This window comes from Scardinius erythrophthalmus (genome assembly GCF_964197995.2).
Source record: "Scardinius erythrophthalmus genome assembly, chromosome: 3".
Taxonomy (NCBI): Eukaryota; Metazoa; Chordata; class Actinopteri; order Cypriniformes; family Leuciscidae; genus Scardinius; species Scardinius erythrophthalmus.
In genome coordinates, this window is record NC_138223.1 from 32,468,115 (window position 1) to 32,487,149 (window position 19,035).

At 40.4% G+C, this 19,035-nt stretch overlaps 1 protein-coding gene across 4 annotated transcripts; it reads left to right on the forward strand.

Moving 5' to 3' along the window:
• The first annotated feature begins 7,426 nt into the window (after positions 1 to 7,426).
• ccdc149b (coiled-coil domain containing 149b) lies at positions 7,427 to 17,519 on the forward strand. Of its 4 annotated transcripts, XM_081361886.1 has the most exons (13): positions 7,446 to 7,620; positions 8,671 to 8,832; positions 9,623 to 9,661; positions 10,130 to 10,237; positions 10,404 to 10,520; positions 11,046 to 11,218; positions 13,965 to 14,037; positions 14,165 to 14,249; positions 14,381 to 14,528; positions 14,689 to 14,765; positions 14,939 to 14,971; positions 15,124 to 15,210; positions 16,025 to 17,283. In XM_081361886.1, the coding sequence occupies exons 1-13, from the start codon at positions 7,570 to 7,572 to the stop codon at positions 16,555 to 16,557; spliced, it is 1,686 nt and encodes a 561-aa protein (XP_081218012.1). In that variant the 5' UTR covers positions 7,446 to 7,569; the 3' UTR covers positions 16,558 to 17,283. The 4 variants fall into 4 exon arrangements, with proteins under 4 accessions (XP_081218015.1, XP_081218014.1, XP_081218012.1 ...); XM_081361888.1 differs by lacking the exon at positions 14,939 to 14,971 and having other exon boundaries at positions 7,439 to 7,620; positions 16,025 to 17,519; XM_081361887.1 differs by lacking the exon at positions 14,939 to 14,971 and having other exon boundaries at positions 14,366 to 14,528; positions 16,025 to 17,282.
• Positions 17,520 to 19,035: the final 1,516 nt, after the last annotated feature.

The window sequence follows — 19,035 nt, forward strand, 5'->3', positions numbered from 1 at the left end:
GGGTGCCAGTTTATTGGAAACGGAGCGGAGCGGAATGTCCTTAGTAGAAAGCCACACTTTGGAACCGACGACGTATACGGGAGGCCTTGACCGGTGGCGATCGGCCTTGGCCTTGGTGCGTTCCCGCACTTGGAGGAGAGTCTCTCGGGCCCTCGTCCAAGTACGGTGACACCTCTGGATGAAGGCGTGGGCGGAGGAGACCGCGACTTCGGACTCAGTACTAGGAAAAACAGGTGGTTGGTACCCTACACTACACTTAAACGGAGATAGGCCCGTGGATGACACTGGTAACGTATTGTGGGCGTACTCCACCATGGAAAGTTGTTGGCTCCAGGAGGAGGGATTCTTGGAGACCAAACATCGTAATGATCTTTCCAAATCTTGGTTGGCTCTCTCAGTTTGGCCATTGCTCTGGGGATGAAACCCAGAGGACAGACTGACCGTCGCCCCCAGTAATTTACAAAACTCTCGCCAAAATCTGGACACAAACTGGGGTCCCCTGTCAGAGACCACGTCTGTCGGGAGGCCATGTAACCGAAAGACGTGATCAACGACTGCCACCGCTGTCTCCTTGGCTGAAGGTAATTTGGGCAAGGGAATAAAGTGGGCTGCCTTCGAGAATCGGTCCACCACGGTCAAAACTACCGTGTTACCCTGGGAGGGTGGGAGGGCGGTGATAAAATCTAGAGCGATGTGGGACCAAGGTCTCGAAGGCACCGACAGCGGTTGAAGTAACCCAGCTGGGGGTCGATTGGACGACTTACCAGTGGCACAACTAGAGCAAGCCAAAACAAAATTGTGAACATCACGAGCCATCAGGGGCCACCAGAATCGCTGCTTAACTAGAAATATGGTACGACTCACCCCTGGATGGCAAGCTAGACTGGAACTATGACCCCACTGGACGACGTCTGATCGTAATTCCTCCGGCACAAATAAGCGGTTAGGTGGGCACCGGATCGGAGGCGTTACCCCTTCTAAGGCCCTCTTGACCTTCGATTCGACCTCCCATGTGAGCGAAGAGATAATCAGGTTCTCAGGAAAAATGCGCTCAGGAGTAGCTTCGTGTTCGGGACGATCAAAAATACGTGACAAAGAATCGGGTTTGACGTTTTTGGAACCCGGACGATAGGAAAGTGTAAAATCGAAACGACCGAAAAAAAGTGCCCACCGAGCCTGCCTGGAGTTCAATCTTTTAGCGGTTCTAATGTACTCCAAATTCTTGTGATCAGTCCAGACTGTAAAGGGTACCCCTGAACCCTCTAACCAGTGACGCCATTCCTCCAAAGCTAACTTGACTGCCAACAACTCCCGGTTACCAATGTCATAATTACGTTCGGCAGGAGATAATCGATGTGACAAAAACGCGCAGGGATGCATTCTGTCGTCTGAAGGTGAACGTTGTGAAAGCACTGCACCTACCCCCACCTCCGACGCATCGACCTCTACCACAAACTGACGTGAAGCATCAGGGGCTATGAGAATAGGAGCTGAAACAAAGCGGCTCTTGAGTTTGGCAAACGCAGCCTCAGCTGCGTCTGACCACCTGAACGCAGTTTTGGGAGAGGTCAAGGCAGTCAGAGGTGCGGCTAGTTGGCTGAAATTGCGAATAAAACGCCGATAGAAGTTGGCGAATCCCAGAAACCGCTGCAGGGCCTTGCGGGAATCTGGGATTGGCCACTCTACCACAGTCTTAACCTTGTCAGGGTCCATAAGCATACCTTCAGACGACACGATGTGTCCCAGGAAAGGAACTGACTGTGCATGGAAAACGCATTTCTCCGCCTTGACAAAAAGCCCATTCTCTAGCAACCTTTGAAGCACTAGTCGTACGTGTTGCACATGTTCCTGGAGAGACGAAGAAAAAATCAATATGTCATCCAGGTAAACATATATGAATTGATCGATCATGTCTCGCAACACATCATTGACTAGTGCCTGGAAGACTGCGGGACTATTGGAAAGCCCAAAAGGCATAACCAAATATTCAAAATGCCCCCTAGGGGTGTTAAAAGCAGTCTTCCATTCGTCCCCCTCCCTGATGCGGACCAAATGATAAGCATTACGCAAGTCCAATTTAGTGAAGAGAGACGCTCCCTGCAACCTCTCGAAGGCTGAAGACATCAACGGCAAAGGATAAGTATTCTTTACCGTGATGTTATTCAGTCCTCGGTAATCAATGCAAGGTCGCAGAGAACCGTCCTTCTTCCCCACAAAAAAGAACCCCGCCCCCGCTGGAGAAGAGGAAGGGCGGATGAACCCGGTTGCTAGAGAATCAGAAATATATTTCTCCATAACCTCTCTCTCAGGAACTGAAAGTGAATAAATCTTGCCCTTAGGCGGAGACTTACCTGGCAATAAATCTATAGCACAGTCATAGGGATGATGCGGAGGGAGAGAAGCAGCTCTAGACTTACTGAACACTTCACTCAGGTCACGGTACTCCTCGGGCACGTTTGATAAATCCACCGCTTCCTCCTGTAACACAGGGACAGAAACAACAGAACAAGCAGACACAAGACACGAATTGTGACACTCAGTGCTCCAAGCTGAGATGGTCCGTCTTTTCCAGTCGATACGGGGGTTGTGTAAACTGAGCCATGGGTGTCCTAAAACTATGGGTGTGAGTTGAGAGTCCGTAATGTAAAATGATATAGTTTCAGCATGATTTCCAGAAGTGATGAGTGTGAGTTTCTCGGTGACCAAGGAGATGGTGGGTAAAGTCTGTCCGTTCAATGCGTTGACTGTGATCTTCTGGGAAAGTGTACGAAGAGGAATCTGTAATTGTAGTGCAAACTGATGATCCAAAAAGTTACCTTCTGCCCCAGAGTCAATGAGTGCAGTGCAGTGGTGATCCAGAGTTGACCATCTCAGTCTTACCGGGAGGATGGTGGAAGTGGATGAGGTCTTACCTGCGGAGATCCCACCCGATAGTAGCCTCAAACTTACTATCGGGCTGGGCCTTTTACTGGACAACTGTAGGCATAATGTCCGTTGCCACCACAATAGAGACAGAGGCCCTGGGATCTCCGCCTTTCTTTCTCCTCCCGGGAAAGCCGAGCTCGCCCCACCTGCATGGGCTCGGGATCGTGGGAGCCGAACGTGTCCAGGCCGCTGGACCGCTGGTTCTCACTCCGACTCTGAACTGGGTTGGTGGGTGTTCTCTGCCCAATCCTGGACAGACGGGCGTCCACTCTCAGGGCCAGGTCGATGAGTCCATTAAGCGTTGAAGGAAGGTCCAGGGCGTAGATCTCCCTCTGGACACGTTCGGCCAGCCCATGCAGGAAATGGTCCCACTGCGCCTCCTCGTTCCAGCGACACCCGGCCGCCAGGGTCTTAAACTCGATGGAATAGTCAGATACCGATCGGTCTCCTTGGCGTAGGTCAGTCAAGACCCTGGCAGCCTCCTTCCCCTCGACGGCTTGGTCGAAGACACGTCTCATCTCCGCCGAGAGGGCTTGGAACGAGGAGCAGCACTGGTCTTGATTCTCCCACACTGCAGTTCCCCAAAGCGCCGCTCTCCCAGTCAGTAGCGTCAGAACGAAGGCTACTTTCGCCTCCTCCTTTTCAAAAGTTCTGGGCTGTAATGAGAAATGCATACTGCAACGTGTCAGAAATGGACGGCAGAAATTCGGCTCACCAGAGTATAATTCAGGCGTGGGCAGTCTGGGTTCCGACTGGGAGAGAGGCACAGGTGGTGTGGGGGGAACTGCAAGTGCAGCTGGAGGTGCTGGCGCAGTGGGGGGTTGTAGCTGATGAAAACGCTGGGTGAGCTCGGACACCTGTGTGACCAGAGTCTGGATAGCGCGTCCTGTCTCCCCCTGGCTGCGATCCTGTGCATCCATCCGGCCGATGCATACTCGAATGAAATCCTCCAGTGAAGCAGATGAATCACCCGCTGCTCCCATCGTTTGGTCCATCCGTTCTGTCATGACAGAAGACTGGAAACAATTGCAGGTGAACAATTTTATTGGAACTCAAACACAGAATAAGACAATTCAGGAATGAAAGTTCCTCTCAGGGTGCGGTCGCGATCTCGCGTGCAGGAATCAGCTCCGGACGGTCCACACAGGGGGAAACGCTCAGACTCGGACACACAGGGACTTCGATGGTCAAGTGCTCGGTGCTGAGTGCTGGTGCTCGGTGATCTGTGCTCGGGTGCGGTGAAACAACAGGGATCCACTGAAGACACGACAACCCGGAAGACGACACGAACATACACGCAGGAACAGCAAACAACGGATGGACACTGGAATGGAGAGATGAGTGAGTATAAATAGGGAACGGTAATGTGAATCAGCTGAGGTGGGGAATGGGATGATTGCGAACAGCTGGAGCACTGAACAAACACGTGAGCGGGACAACGCCCACTCCCGCAAACTCACAGACATGTAAACAACAATGACACGAGACACAGAGGAAACAATGAATTCACAACCGTGACAAAAACTGGATCAAGTTCCTGTGGAATCAATAAATGTTCTTGATGGCATGCATTGTTTCTCGTTTTTATTGTTTGATTATACAGCCAGAACTGGACTTCTGTTTGGGTTCCACCAGTAAGTGGCATACCTTTACACACATACACACACACACACACACACACACACACACACACACACACACACACACACACACACACACACACACACACACACACACACACACACACACACACACACACACATATATAGCCTATATAATTTTTTTTTCATGGTATAATTGTGTAATCTGCTTATTGTGAGCCTAAATGAGTAAATTGGTATTCAATCATTATCAGGCTGCATGACTTGCTTTTTTATATATTGAAAGTAGTATAGTGTTACTATAGTGTTTAGTAACAGTATTTACTATACTACAGTAACACAGTTAGTGTTTACTAGACTATATAGTCTATAGTGTTTCATGTTGTCACTTCACATTTAATGGCCGCTTAGAATGAAATTGCTATGCAAATTCACAGTGCCTCCTTTGAGCTGCATTAGACAGTGTGTAATGTACATCTAAATATGCAGGGTCAGATGCTGCTTCTGTGCCACCTATACTGCAAACCTGTGTGTTTGTTCATACAGAGTTCATCAGACAGCCTCTTGTTGATTTATATTTTAAACAACAATTCGACATTTGCAATGTTTTTCTTTCAAAAAACCTCATCATTCTGCAGGACAATTGTCTATTACAGTATACAACACGCTTTAAGAAAAGTTTTTTTCTATCACACTGTAAAGTGTTTTTAAATATTACATATAGATTACATATACCAAAGATTTTACATGTTAATTATAGGCCTACCATGCGAAGTAGGGGTGCTGAGCGTGGAGCATGAAGAAATATGGTTGGGGATGAAAGTTTTCACAAACAAAACCAAAAAACTGTGGTGTTTTGCCTATAGGCATACATATTACGTGTGCTTGTTTTTATTTATGCTGTATTATAAAATACCCATATTATAACAAATAAATAAAATATATTTGGAAATTGCCCTTTAAAACGAAGGCTCAGTTTTTTGGTTCACGATTATTTGATTAAAAACAACAAAAACAATAAAACAAAGACAAAGTCACTTATATTAAACAGTTTTTTATTTATGTTTTTGTTAAAGTCGGCATGAAACGGAAGTTGAGATTGTAATTTTTTCCTTGTTGTGACGCATATCCGAGTGAAACGGCTTCTGAAATTAGAAAAAAATGTATTGATTGGATCGTTGGAGGTTTGGCGTTGCAAACAAAATCGAGGCAGATTTGAATGTCAGTTTACGTTCAGTTGTGGAGGATTTCTCTCCACCAGACTCCCCACCGTTACCCTCCCCTTCCATTTTTTATTTTATTTTATTATTCCCGCGAACCAAGATGAGTCAAGTCAAGTTATCAGCCTTATTAGACATTCTCTGTTATCAGTCAAGTTCACCCTCGAGAGCATCTCGATTATAGCCGCACCCTCATCGGCTCTGGCCGCACCCTTTCGCCATGGCACGTGACCGAAAGAGAAGAGAGGTCGTTTCGAGGGGGGAGGGAAGGGTAATGTATTTGATTAAAGATTATAAGGGTACATGAATTTTAAAAAAATAATGAAGTGCACAGATAAATCATTTATAATAAACACTACAATATTACATATAAGAAGAAGATTTGTCAAATTTGATTTCATGCCGACTTTAACAGAAGTTCTCTTGCGCCTTTAATTGCCTCCGCAATCGTCCTGTCAATCATCTGTCTCATTCTCGCGGGTCGCGGCTATGATTACAGTTTCAGTAAAAATGTAGCCTATTTCACCATCATCGGTACCCACCCTCAGCCGATTGGCATTACAGTATTTGCAATCACCACCCCGTGGCAAAACGGAGCGTCTAAAAGAAAAGTTCTGACTGCTGACTGGACATTGGTCAGTGAGCCTCTCCCGCTCGGCGCTGTCAAGCGCAGCTTCACCACACACAGCTAAATAAAACAGGCTGGTGGCAGACTAATAATTAATATCTCTGATGTAATGATTTCTGTGAAACGTGTAAAGTTGCACAGAAGAAAGCCCAATAGGACCTGACCTGCCCTGTACAGTTTAAGAATCTGTAGCCATGGTAGAGGACTATTATTTTGTTGAACAGACCTGGGGTGCGTTTCCCGAAAGCATCGTTGGCCAACTATGGTCGCAAGTTCATCGCAATGTCCATTGAACTCTATTGGTAACGACGGAACTTGCGACCATAGTTGGCCAACGATGCTTTTGGGAAACGCACCCCTGAGCGACATCTGATGACGTCACATGCTCAGATTTGCTTGACCAATCGGCGGAAGGGGGCGTGTCAGGCCGCCCAGATGTGGAAAACGAATTTTGAAGTCATTTATTCGTTTTTTTGCCTGTGAACCAAAAAACGAAAAATCAAGCCGAAATCTCGTTTTTTCGTTTTTTTGAAAAAACGAAAAAACGAATAAAGGGGCCGTTTTCTCATTTCTGATTATTAAATTTCAAATTGAACAAAGAACTGCAAAACGGCTTGCCATAGTGTTCCGAAGATGAAAGAAAGTCTTACGGGGTTGGAACGACGAGGGTGATAATTTTCATCTTTCAATTTATTTTTTCAACTATCCCTTTAAGAGCAGACTTATCAATATCAAATTTGGTCATCTCAAAACAAAACAATAGAAAGAACAAATTAATATGGCTTAGATAATTATAATCATTTACAAGTCTAACGTTACAACATTATGTGAAATTCGTAATGTAAAAAACTAGTTTACAGGGGCTTATTGCAGCAAAACAGTGCATTCGCAACGATATTTATAGTTTATTTGAGGCCATAGAAGCTTTATGATCACATAAATTAACGTAAAAATCTACATTACCCATGGTATATTCTTTGGCTTTTGCAGCAATCACTTCACCATCTGCACTTCACGCAGTCCTTAAAGGGACACGCTGCCATACTGTTGGCCATCATCCCAGCCGGAAATGATGTACGTGATATTGATGAAACCTGAAACATGTAATCGTGTCATCCTCGTCGCAATAGATGCTTTGGACGTGACAGTTGTTGTTAGTGACAGATTTTTTTAGAAGAATATTCTCTGACCGAAAATGAATCCTTCCAGAAGAAGCGAAAGTGATTGGCAGGGACTGGTGAATGAGGTAGGAAACGCAGACATATTGATGCCTCACGCTCCTCTGCACTCTATGAATCATAGGCTACTATCATCAGCATTGCACTGTATAGAGAGGATGCTTAAATTAACCATATAATATGGTTTTCAATGAATTTACCGACTTGACGTGTGTAAAATTAAATGGCATGATTTTCTAAATACGATTTGCTGATGTACAGAGACATAAAAGCCCCATGTACCCGTGTTTTCATATTTTCGTGTGAACGCTTGTTCCTCTTATCGAATAGTAGTATCTTTCTCATTACATTTTTAAATGTCTTGCATAATAATAAATCAAATACGTAAGGTCTGACACGACATGATCAGCGGAGGGATTAACTTAAATCTTTATCCTCTTTCCTCTTCTCGTCAAGATCCATGAACGGCGCTGAATTCAGGGTAGACCTGGCATGCAAATGAAGAAAATCTTGAAATTAATGATTTTAAACTGCAATGTTGCACTATTACAGGATGATATACAATCTTCTTAGGCTACACAAATCATCATACACGCACAAAATGTAGGAGAGGTTGCTTTCTAATAGAGTGAACATAAATATGGAAGTATAGTGCATAGCCTAAATTCAAAGGATTGGTTGACCACTTCGTAGGTTGTTTTAATTTAAAGGTAGGACTTAATTAGTCCTTTATAACAGTGGATCTAAACAGTGGGTCAGGGCCATTAATGGCCTTCAACAAAACTTCCAAGGGGGCCCTGTGACTTAATTAAATGAATTAAGTCGCGGAGCCCCCTTGGAAGTTTTGTTGAAGGCCATTAATGGCCTTCAACCATTAATTCAACCAGTAACTGTTTAATATTTTAAAAAGTAACATTAAAGCATCTAACTACATTTAAATGTTACTAAAGAACATGCAGTTCCCGAAACATCTGGAGTCAAAGCTCAGGTCAGGTCAGGTCATCAAAACTCTATAAATAGTCCAAAACCCCACTTTGATCATTTGTCTTTTCTGGCAATGGTGACTAATGCATTGAATTGGAGCAGTAAATACCCCATTGTTTTCTTTCTGTGTCTAGTTCCTGGTATGCAAGAGAAAACTGGAGAGTAAGAAGGAGGCACTGCTGATCTTATCAAAAGAACTGGACACCTGCCAGCAGGAAAGGGATCAGTTCAAATTGATGGCAAACCAGCTCCGTGAGCGCCACCAAGGGCTGAAGAAAAAGTACAGAGAGCTCATAGTATGTATTCTATTCTATTCTATTCTATTCTATTCTATTCTATTCTATTCTATTCTATTCTATTCTATTCTATTCTAAATTGATTAAACAATCATGTAGAAGTATGAAGTAGAAGACATTCAGGAAGACATTCAATATTTTGCAATTTATATATATTGTCATTATAATGAAGTGTATTTCTGTCATGACAACTCTGAGTGTTTGGAGGGTTTCTGAAAGCATGCTGCACTGCTATAGCAAATGCTGACCAAGTATTTAAAGGTTAAGCAGCAAGCTTATTGGCTACTGATACGTCTGGAACCAATCAACTGTGCCTTTTAGAGAATATGTTTCCATCACCCTGTTTTTATAAATCGCATTATAAACGAGTGATGGAAAAGCCAAATTTCGAGGGGAGAAAAATCCCTTCTTTCTCAAAAAAAGTATTTACGCTCGCTTGAGGTGGTTTTTGACTTGTGCGAAAGAGTTAATACGAATAATGGGAGATGGAAACTCATTTGCTTAATAAATTCTGACATAGTGAACATTAAACCCACACAACTAATTGGGTGTTTCCGCTGATGGTATTTTATTTACTGTTGGTTACTAGGTTACCAATACCACCATCCTCTGCTTGAACAACTTGATTGAAACTTTTATTAAATTCGCTTCACGCTTGGATGGAAACTCAGCTACTGACCTGATTGCAAGCAGATTAAGTTAAGGAAATATCAGCCTGCGCCATCTAGAGTTCATGACAGAACTTTGTATTTATTTGAACTTTTTTAAAAAAAAATTTTTATATTAATAGGATGGTGACCCCTCTCTGCCTCCTGAAAAAAGAAAGCAAGTATGTTTGTTATTATCATCTATTTAAACATGTCTAAATATATATCCTCTGTTAGATGCTTTTATGCCAAATTTAATTAATTAACTCTGAATTGGCATTTAAGTGTCTTTACACAGACCTTGTAATGCTGCTCAGAGGTGCATACATGCATTTATACTGGAATTCCAGCTGTATGCTTTGATGCTAGGGGCTGAGGTAGGTCAGAGCAGGCATCATCAAGCCTGGCTTTTATGCAGCATTGCATCTTTACACAGAATTTTGAGCAGGCACAGAGCAGCCTTAACTTATCTCTGTAAAGATGCCCTATTATGTATACAACTGAATATATGTTAACAAAACATGTACTTAGTGAAGAAGTCAACCCAGCAGTATTCATGACTTTCATCTGATGTTATTCAAATAAATGGAATTTTGTTTGTATTACGTGTTGAAAAGTCAAATGTGTTGTTCGACCTGTGTTTGCCACAGGTCAATCTGGCGCAGTTACTGAGAGACTCGAGAGAACAGAACAAACAGCTGGGTGACGAGGTGAAAGAACTGAACCAACGTTTAGCAGAAGTGCAGGGCGATAACAAGGTATGGGCTTTGCACACGCAGGTCAGGTCATTTCTTTGCGTGATTAAATCATATGCACAGGTTTGCAAAATCAAATGAGTAGTCGCATACTTATGAGGCTTCAACATTGTGATCACAGTCCATATATTGTGGTATAGCATAGATATGCAGTCTTTTCATCACATAGCTGCTGAGGATGACCATTGCAAAGCAGCGTCTAGGGGACGAAGAGGTGGGGGCTCGTCACTTTCCAGCCCATGAGAGAGAAGATCTTGTTCAGCAGTTAGAGAAAGCTCGAGAACAGGTGCATTGCCTTTGGCATTCTACACGTTCTGGGGTCAAATCAAACTTAAAGTCCCCCTGTAGTCAATAACTTATCACTTTGAAACTAATCTTTGATCACCAAAATGACATATTGAAATGTTTTTTCCTTGAAAAAAATTCTTCATGCCTTAAAATCGCTTGAATTTAGTATATATGCGGTTCTATGGATATGCAAATTAGCCCCGCCTCCACTCACTCACAGAGATCCACTCGCTGACAATCACACGTTGTGATTTATATAAAGGTGGTTTGTGATGTCGGAAACACCAGCGATTTCAAACCGCGATTTTGAAAATGTCTTTGGTTCACTGCAGTTTTAAAGAGAAAGTACTCAGCCATGATGTATAAACAAGATAAAAAGCTGGATTTTCACCACAGGGGGATTTTAAGTTCTCAAGAATATCTTAATGTGCCATGTCTCAGTTTTTTTGTCACAGATTTGAGGTTAAAAACAAAACAAAGATACACTAATATAGTTCTGTGTCCTTACCCTATGATGTTGTAGAATGAAGCACTGGAACAAAGCTTAAAAGCAGCCACAGATGAACTTCACGATGTGAGAGCAGAGCGTAATGTCTACCAGGAGAAAGCTCACAGACTAAATCTGGAAATTAACCACATCTTGGGTAGCAATGAGAACCGCATCCTGGATATAGATGCTCTTTGTATGGAGAACAGGTCAGTGTTGGCATGTTCAGGATATACATACATTTAGCATTAGTAGTAAGAGATAAACTCCCCACAAGAATTATCTTACATATACAGAAATGTATTTTTTCCAAAATAATCCATAAACCAGTGCAATTTAGTTTTCCATGACAGTCAGTATATTTAACAGAAGTATAGAAAACCTCAGTAACATAGTAAAGACTCAGTAAGAACTTAGTAATGCACAATTTGCAAACATGTAGGCTTGTTGCATGTGGCCACCATGTTGGATTTCCAATCTAGCGAGTGTGTGCATAGACACTTCCGGTTTCACCTGATGCCGAGAGCTGGAGCAAAACAGAAAATTATCTTTTAGAATCTGTTATATCACTTAAAATACTACTAAGTAATTTGAAACGCACTCATGTATGAGTCAGGTAAATGACTGAAATACACTTTATTTTCCACAAAGAGATAAATGACTTGGACTCATGCTGCATACACATATGCCTACTGTAAATATACAAATATGTAAATATAACTAAATTTAAACATAAAATATATCAAAACAATTTGTGTAAAAACAAGATAAGACATACAGACCCATCAGTTTGCTACGTATCCACACTCAAGAAATATTTTATTTCTTGTCACCCTGGTTCCCTTGACAAAAACCCGATAGGATTTTTCCATTGGCTTTTGGACTATTGCAGAAAATAAACTCCTTGTTCAACAAAAGTTTATGATTCATTCATGTTTTGGTCATCATGAGAATCTTCACAAATGAACACAACTTGAATTTTGAAGCCTGAATGCAACTGGCAGAAGCAAAAAGCTAAACGTAGGCTATAAACAAACCACACCACGGTCAATGAGCGTCTGACAATTCTTTCAGTTTTTCTTTAAAAAATGTTTTCCCTGAAAGTTTGAGTTAGAATAGTATAAACATGAGACTGTGAAAGCGGACTAGTGTCCCTGAAGTTTAATTTCCCTGATTGACAGACTCTGTAGTCTCATTTAACCACTTGTAAGCAACTGCCTTTTTCAAGAAAAACCCCTTTTGACTTCAGGATCGGAAGTGCTAAAATGCTAACTTGTTTCCAGGTTTTGTAGTATGTATAGTGTGTACATACGGAAGAGGATTAGGGCCAGGCAATAATAAAAAAATAAAACCATCTCGAGATTAAAGTCATTATAATGCGAGATTAAACTCGTTAAATTTCGAGAAAAAAAGTCGAAATACAATCTTGAGAATAAACTCATTAAATATCGAGAATAAAGTCGTTGTGTTGCGAGAAAAAACTCGTTAAATTTCGAGAAAAAAAGTCGAAAAACAATCTCGAGAATAAACTCATTAAATATCGAGAATAAAGTCGTTGTGTTGCGAGAAAAAACTCGTTAAATTTCGAGAAAAAAAGTCGAAATACAATCTTGAGAATAAACTCATTAAATTTCGAGAATAAAGTCGTTGTGTTTCGAGAAAAAAAGTCGAAATGAAATGTACAGAATAACGCATTCGATCAGTGTTCATTGCATAGCCTCGATATCAACCTCATCGAGGTTTCGTGGTTTCCCAGGATACCATAAGACACATTATTAATCGTTGTTGGTTGTGTACGCCTCCATCCACAGAATGTAACGACTGTAACCATCTATACAGCCATTAATGGCAATGCCGTACGGTTTTAATTTATCATGGCTGTCCATATGCCAGAATGTATTTGGGCCAGCGAAAGTGGCGTCTTCTCAAGCGTCTCCTTCGTCGAAATTCCACACCTTGAGGATCAACAAGTTTAATAATGCGTCTTATGGTATCCTGGGAAACCATGAAACCTCCATGAATTTCATGTTGGACAAAAGCGAGTACATCGCGCAAATTGGACTGATTTTTTCTTCTAAAAACACCTAGCCGACCTAGACCTAATGTTCTATTCTTTGTTACTGAAAGAAAGTCAAAAATATAGATTGTCTAAGTGATCTAACTCTGCCATGTCCTCTATCAGGTTATGCAATGAACACTGATCAAATGCGTTATTCTCTAACGTTACATTTCATTTCGACTTTTTTTCTCGAAACACAACGACTTTATTCTCGACATTTAACGAGTTTATTCTCACAATTACTTCGACTTTTTTCTCGAAATTTAACGAGTTTTTTCTCGAAACACAACGACTTTATTCTCGAAATTTAATGAGTTTATTCTCAAGATTGTATTTCGACTTTTTTCTCGAAATTTAACGAGTTTTTTCTCGAAACACAACGACTTTATTCTCAATATTTAATGAGTTTATTCTCAAGATTGTATTTCGACTTTTTTTCTCGAAATTTAACGAGTTTAATCTCGCATTATAATGACTTTAATCTCGAGATGGTTTTATTTTTTTTATTATTGCCTGGCCCTAATCCTCTTCCGTATGTACACACCTAAAATTCCCCAAAAAAGAGAAAAAGTGCACTCCAAATGCCTGGATAATGGAATTCTTTAACTAAAAAAAAGTACATAGTGCATAGTATAAGTGCATAGTGTATAAGTGCACTACATCATTTGGAACACTACTTACTGGTACGTCATCCCTGCTGCACTCATGATCAGAATTGTGGTAAGACTGACCTCTAGTGGTCTGGTGGGGATGTTACAGGCAGTGATGTGACATGTCCAGTTGGCTTTGCCATTGCTTAAATATTATCATTATCAATAGTGGTATTTTATCTAATCATGTTGCGTGTAATTTGACTGTATATCATACTGAAGTCTTCAAAATATCTTCTTTTTTAGATATCTGCATGAACGGCTTATGCAGCTTCAGGAGGAAGTCAGCCTCCTCAAAGCAAATGTCATGAAGTATAAGGTATTTATTACACATACAAGCAAATTTATATAAACACAAAAGATTCACTTACTTTAATTGTAATATGTGTAAACTCATTCTGTATTCTGATGTTGAGCATATCATGTACTAATGTGTTTTATTACAGAGTGCTTTGGAAAGCAAGAAGAACTGCAAAGTCTATGGAAAGTCCAACAGCAGCTCTCTGACAGGTGTCCTCTCTGCTAAACAAGGTACCACACAGCACCTCTGTAGAATCCAAACAGTAACAATTGGGTTCTTCACAAGTAGTATTCTTTGATTTATTTACAATTCTTTGAAGGAATGTTACTTAGAAGCTAAGGTACAGCTCATATGTTTCCAGTACAAGAGTTGTTGCTGTCTGAGGAGAATGGCTGCAGTCTCCCAGTCACTTCACAGTCCATTAGTGACCTGAAGTCCCTGGCCACTGCTCTGCTGGAGACCATCCATGAGAAGAACATGGTCATTCAGCATCAACGGCAAACCAACAAGTATGTTATGACGCCTACTTTTCTGTGCGGAAAATCACAGAAGATCTAGCTTGTTAGTATTGTGAGATATCAGTTAAGTCAAAGTTACTTTTAAGAATACTTATTTTATAGGAAACTTAAAAAGTGAAATTTAACTAATAGTTTGTGGATATTTTTCCAGGATCCTGGGTAACCGGGTTGCAGAACTGGAAAGGAAATTGAAAACATTAGAGGTGTCTGGATTGTGGAGTCTGCCAGGTAAACATCACGTCTAATACCATGCAATTTACTTTAATGATCGTTTAAGTTTAGTTTAGAACTTTACTTCTATGTAACATAATATAGTTTATCTTGCTTATTTTTAATTTTTAAATAACTTTTAATTGCTCTCCCATTTCTGCTTTCCACTCTTTCTTCTCAACTCTCTGGAGGCATCACCTACAATGTGTCTCTTGGACTTGGGAGTACGTTTATTATTCGATATAATTTTTGCCTTTTATACCTTTCTGCAATTTTCTTCAAACTAATTCTATCTACCCTTGTTGTTAACCTGACAATGTAGCTATCATTTATAATAGTTCATTAGTACATTTGTTGATGCCAACGTTGTTTACAGGAAGGAAAGCTGTTATTGTCCTGAGTGACTCTCAGCATGTCCAGTCCACCACAGAACAGTCTGTACATCTAACACCAGAGTCAATGGGTGAGTTATTAATTATTATTGCTAGCCTGTGCTAAATGATTTGTTTAATTTATCTAAATATTTTAGTAGGCTAAATTAATAAGCAAAATGTTTAGTAATTTTTAATAGTTTTTTAATATTAGTGCTGTCAGTCGATTAAAAAAGATTAACGAATCAATCACACATTTTTCCTGCAATTAATCGAGATTAATCGTACCTAACATTTAAAGTTTTTCATAGATTTTTTTTATTGTAATAATTTCACATTTAATCTCCAAATTAATGTAGAAACAACATCGCGCTTGAATGGTTTAAAAGCATTTGCGTGAATAAAAGCGTTATCATATAATGTAACGCTTGCCAGAAAAACAGAAAGATAGATGACAGAAAAACGAATACTGCATTAATTGCATTCAATATTTTTTACGCATACGATTATGAGGAATATTGTGACGTACGTACGACCACGATCAAGTTCAGAAACAGTGTTTACTGATATAGAGAATAACTTACTTTGTAGTGGACTTTGCAAACCTTTTTCAAGCATAATAGGAAAATAACATAAAATTCATCACACAAATCATTGTTTTAAAATGTTGATTTTGGAATATATTCCAAAAATTGCCAACCTCATGTGAGTTTGAGAATATGAGAATATTTCGGTTAACTTCCGAAAACATTTTCTGAAGGTAAATCACCTCTTTTCACTGGAAAAAAGGGAAAAATTACCTATTACCTACATTTCTTAAGAGTCTATTTAAAAAAAAAATAACAACAACAACAAATTGATGAATTAATGAAGTTAAACCTTTGATGATCAATCTCTCTCCAATAGGAGATGAAGAGATTGTTACTGGAGAAGAGGTCACAGAGGACACTGGACTGGCCGTGGCAGTCGAGTTGAACCAAAAGGATGAATATTTTACCTGCCCATATTCAGTCTCACAAACTCCACAATTCGGTAATCCAGCAGAAAGTGTCCAGCCTGTAGGGAGCACACAGTGTAAAACCCTAGCTTGTTGTGACTCTGAGAAGCCTGTGTGTCCTGCTGAGAGGGAATCAGAAGAACATAATGAAGATCTTACAAGCCGGGGATGTCAGTCTATGAACACAGAAGTTTCCTTGAAAGGTTCAGAAGAAGAGGCTGTGAAGAATGATGATCCTGGTGTTCTTTCTGAGGAGGACTTTGATATTCAATGTGTATTAGAAGACAGTCTGCCTGTGGCATCAGAGATCTTTGGCAGTTTGGACTGTATTTCTGGACCTGAGCCTTGTACACTGGAACAGCAAACAGAGCAATCGGTCGAAAAATCACATGCTTTCCTAGACACAAGTTCTCCTGTTCAAACTTCTTCACACCAGGAATGAACGTTGTTCTTCGTGATATTAAGAACTATGAGAGAAGCGCATAAAAACACCTCCATTCATTGAAGCCCCACTTAAAACAAGTGTACACAATGAAAAAGACTGGCAAAAGAGTAAAAAGAACCTTTGAATGTCTAAATTAAACGTATTTATTATTCCAATTTCGTTCAAAGCAATATAACAAAGTTCACCATGAGGATGGCTGGTAAAACCAGCAAGCTGAATATTAAAATCAACAATGTGATAAGCCCTTTCTGGAGGCTTTCAATCATCCGAGATCATCAAGAATCTCGAATGATATCTTAGATCTGGTGCCGCTATGATGACACTACCAGCAAGTTTATTTTCTTTTTCTAGAGGTTATTTTGAAATCATTTCAAAGACAATTCTTCTTTTATTTGGACTATTTTAAACATCTTCATAATTCATTTTAATCTTCTTGTAATTTGTATTTATGAGTAAAACACAACATGTAATTCTTGATCCACATGCATAAGGTAAAGGTTCTTTTTTCCTTAATACACTGGATGTCATTTCAACCATTATGATTTGTTTCTTACAGAGTCAGTATATTTATTTAATTTCATATTTGTCTTATTTATTATAATTGATCTTAATGATTGTAATAGTGTTTGATCTGAGAAGGTTGGTGTAAAATCATTCTGTGTAGATCACCTAATATTATACTGTAATATAGTGTAAAAATAAAATGGGAACAATCATCAGCTTGAAAGCTTAAGTTATATTTATTTATGCACAAAAACACTGCATTTCAACACACTAGCGATTGCTATATAATAGTCCTGTTAATATACTAGGCTACATCAAGTTTTAGTTTAAGTGGTTTGTGTTGATTTGACCTGTTGGGTACACCAGAAAATATTTATAATGACGGAAAGATTATCTCGTTGTTTATTTGATGTCCTTGTGTCCGTGTTTTATTGAAATAAAATCAATGTAACATGCGTGCTTACAAACATCAATGATATTTTCAGGGCAACGCCCCTATTTAGAAATTTGGTGCAAGCTGCCACATATACTGACACGGGTCATTTGCAAATATAGGCTACTGGTTCCTCCATTGTATTTAGAGAGATAAGCAGTAATACTCTGAAATGTATCTGTGTAAACAGTGAGACAGTTTCGACGCTTAGCCTATTTATTCACAAAACACGTTGTATTTATCAACATACGTTTTTATGAAGCAACATAAAATATTTGAATACAATACTCACCTAAAAGATTATGTCAGGCTTGGAAGTTTAAGCAGCTTATTTAGTTTGCGGTTTGGATTCCGTTTTGTGCAGTCGCACTTTGGATGTAATTGGGTTCTGTTTCATATTAGTCTGTGTTATATTACCTGTGCCAGCCAGGCCCTGTTTACATGTGTTTTGGTCGATCGGATCACAAGTAGTTGAGGGAGACACATACCCGTTTACACCTGGTGTTTTAATCTCTCTTTTGTCCACTTTCCCTGATTTATTTGAGGGGAGGGTATGGGAAAAAATGTATGGGTTTTTCAGATCTTTCGATCTAATGGACAAAATAAGCTTGGTCAATTTACATATGAATGCGTCAGGAGATGATGGAAAAACATACGGAGAGCATCAGCTTTCGTTTCTGCTCTGACAGCCGCAAGACCACGGCAAACACTGTGAGTGTGTATTAGAAATCAGGAATGGTGAAAGAACATTGTCCTTGGTTCGTTTTTCGTCTTCAAACCAAATTTGTGTCTTAACGCCAACAAAGTTTATATCCTGCCAAGTTAGCGCCGCGCTTCCCATAAAGTTTACGCATTAGGTCAGTTGGCGGAAGTGTGGCTGTTCGACCACATGAGCATCTACCAAAGTAATCCGGTGGAATGCGTTTTTGACTACCTCTGGAAGTGGTTGAAGGTGGACACGCTCAAAACGTTTTAGACTCCGTATTTGGGTCATCTACTTTTGATCTGATCGACCAAAACATCAGGTGTAAACAGGGGCCCAGATAGGTCAAAAACGCATACCAACGAAATCTCGTACAGTAACATCGGGCACAGCATTATTCATCCTCCCTAGCTGTGACAATACGTTTTATGTTTACATTGGATTGAATTCTGACTGGATATTCCTATATTGTGAGTTCTTGCACAGTGATTGCTTCACTGTGCTATCTGGGGGTCATTGCGCATGCGTGTTTATTGTGGCATCTGACCATTATTCCGGAGTTGCTCATTTTGTACATCACGTCTACGCTCTGTCGAGTTACGAGCCGTTCGGTGGTCAATTGTGTGTGTTCTTCCCAACGTAACAGCACAAGACAATCACGATTTTCATCACGGCTTGACGCTAAGTGTGTTTTATTTTATTTTGCTTACAGGCTGTTATGGTGTCAGTCACTGTTCTATCCAGAGGCACGTCACTGTGCAAGTTGACTATTTTTTTATAGTGTTTTGTGTTTTTGTTGCTGTTTGCATTTTATTTTGCTTTGTACTATCTGCCT

Excerpts from the sequence above, each read along its gene's own strand:
- ccdc149b (XM_081361886.1), top strand. The coding sequence starts at position 7,570 with ATGAATCCTTCCAGAAGAAGCGAAAGTGATTGGCAGGGACTGGTGAAT. Across the intron at positions 7,621-8,670 it reads GGCAGGGACTGGTGAATGAG|TTCCTGGTATGCAAGAGAAA; the intron begins GTAGGAAACGCA and ends TTCTGTGTCTAG. Across the intron at positions 14,766-14,938 it reads TGGATTGTGGAGTCTGCCAG|GCATCACCTACAATGTGTCT; the intron begins GTAAACATCACG and ends AACTCTCTGGAG.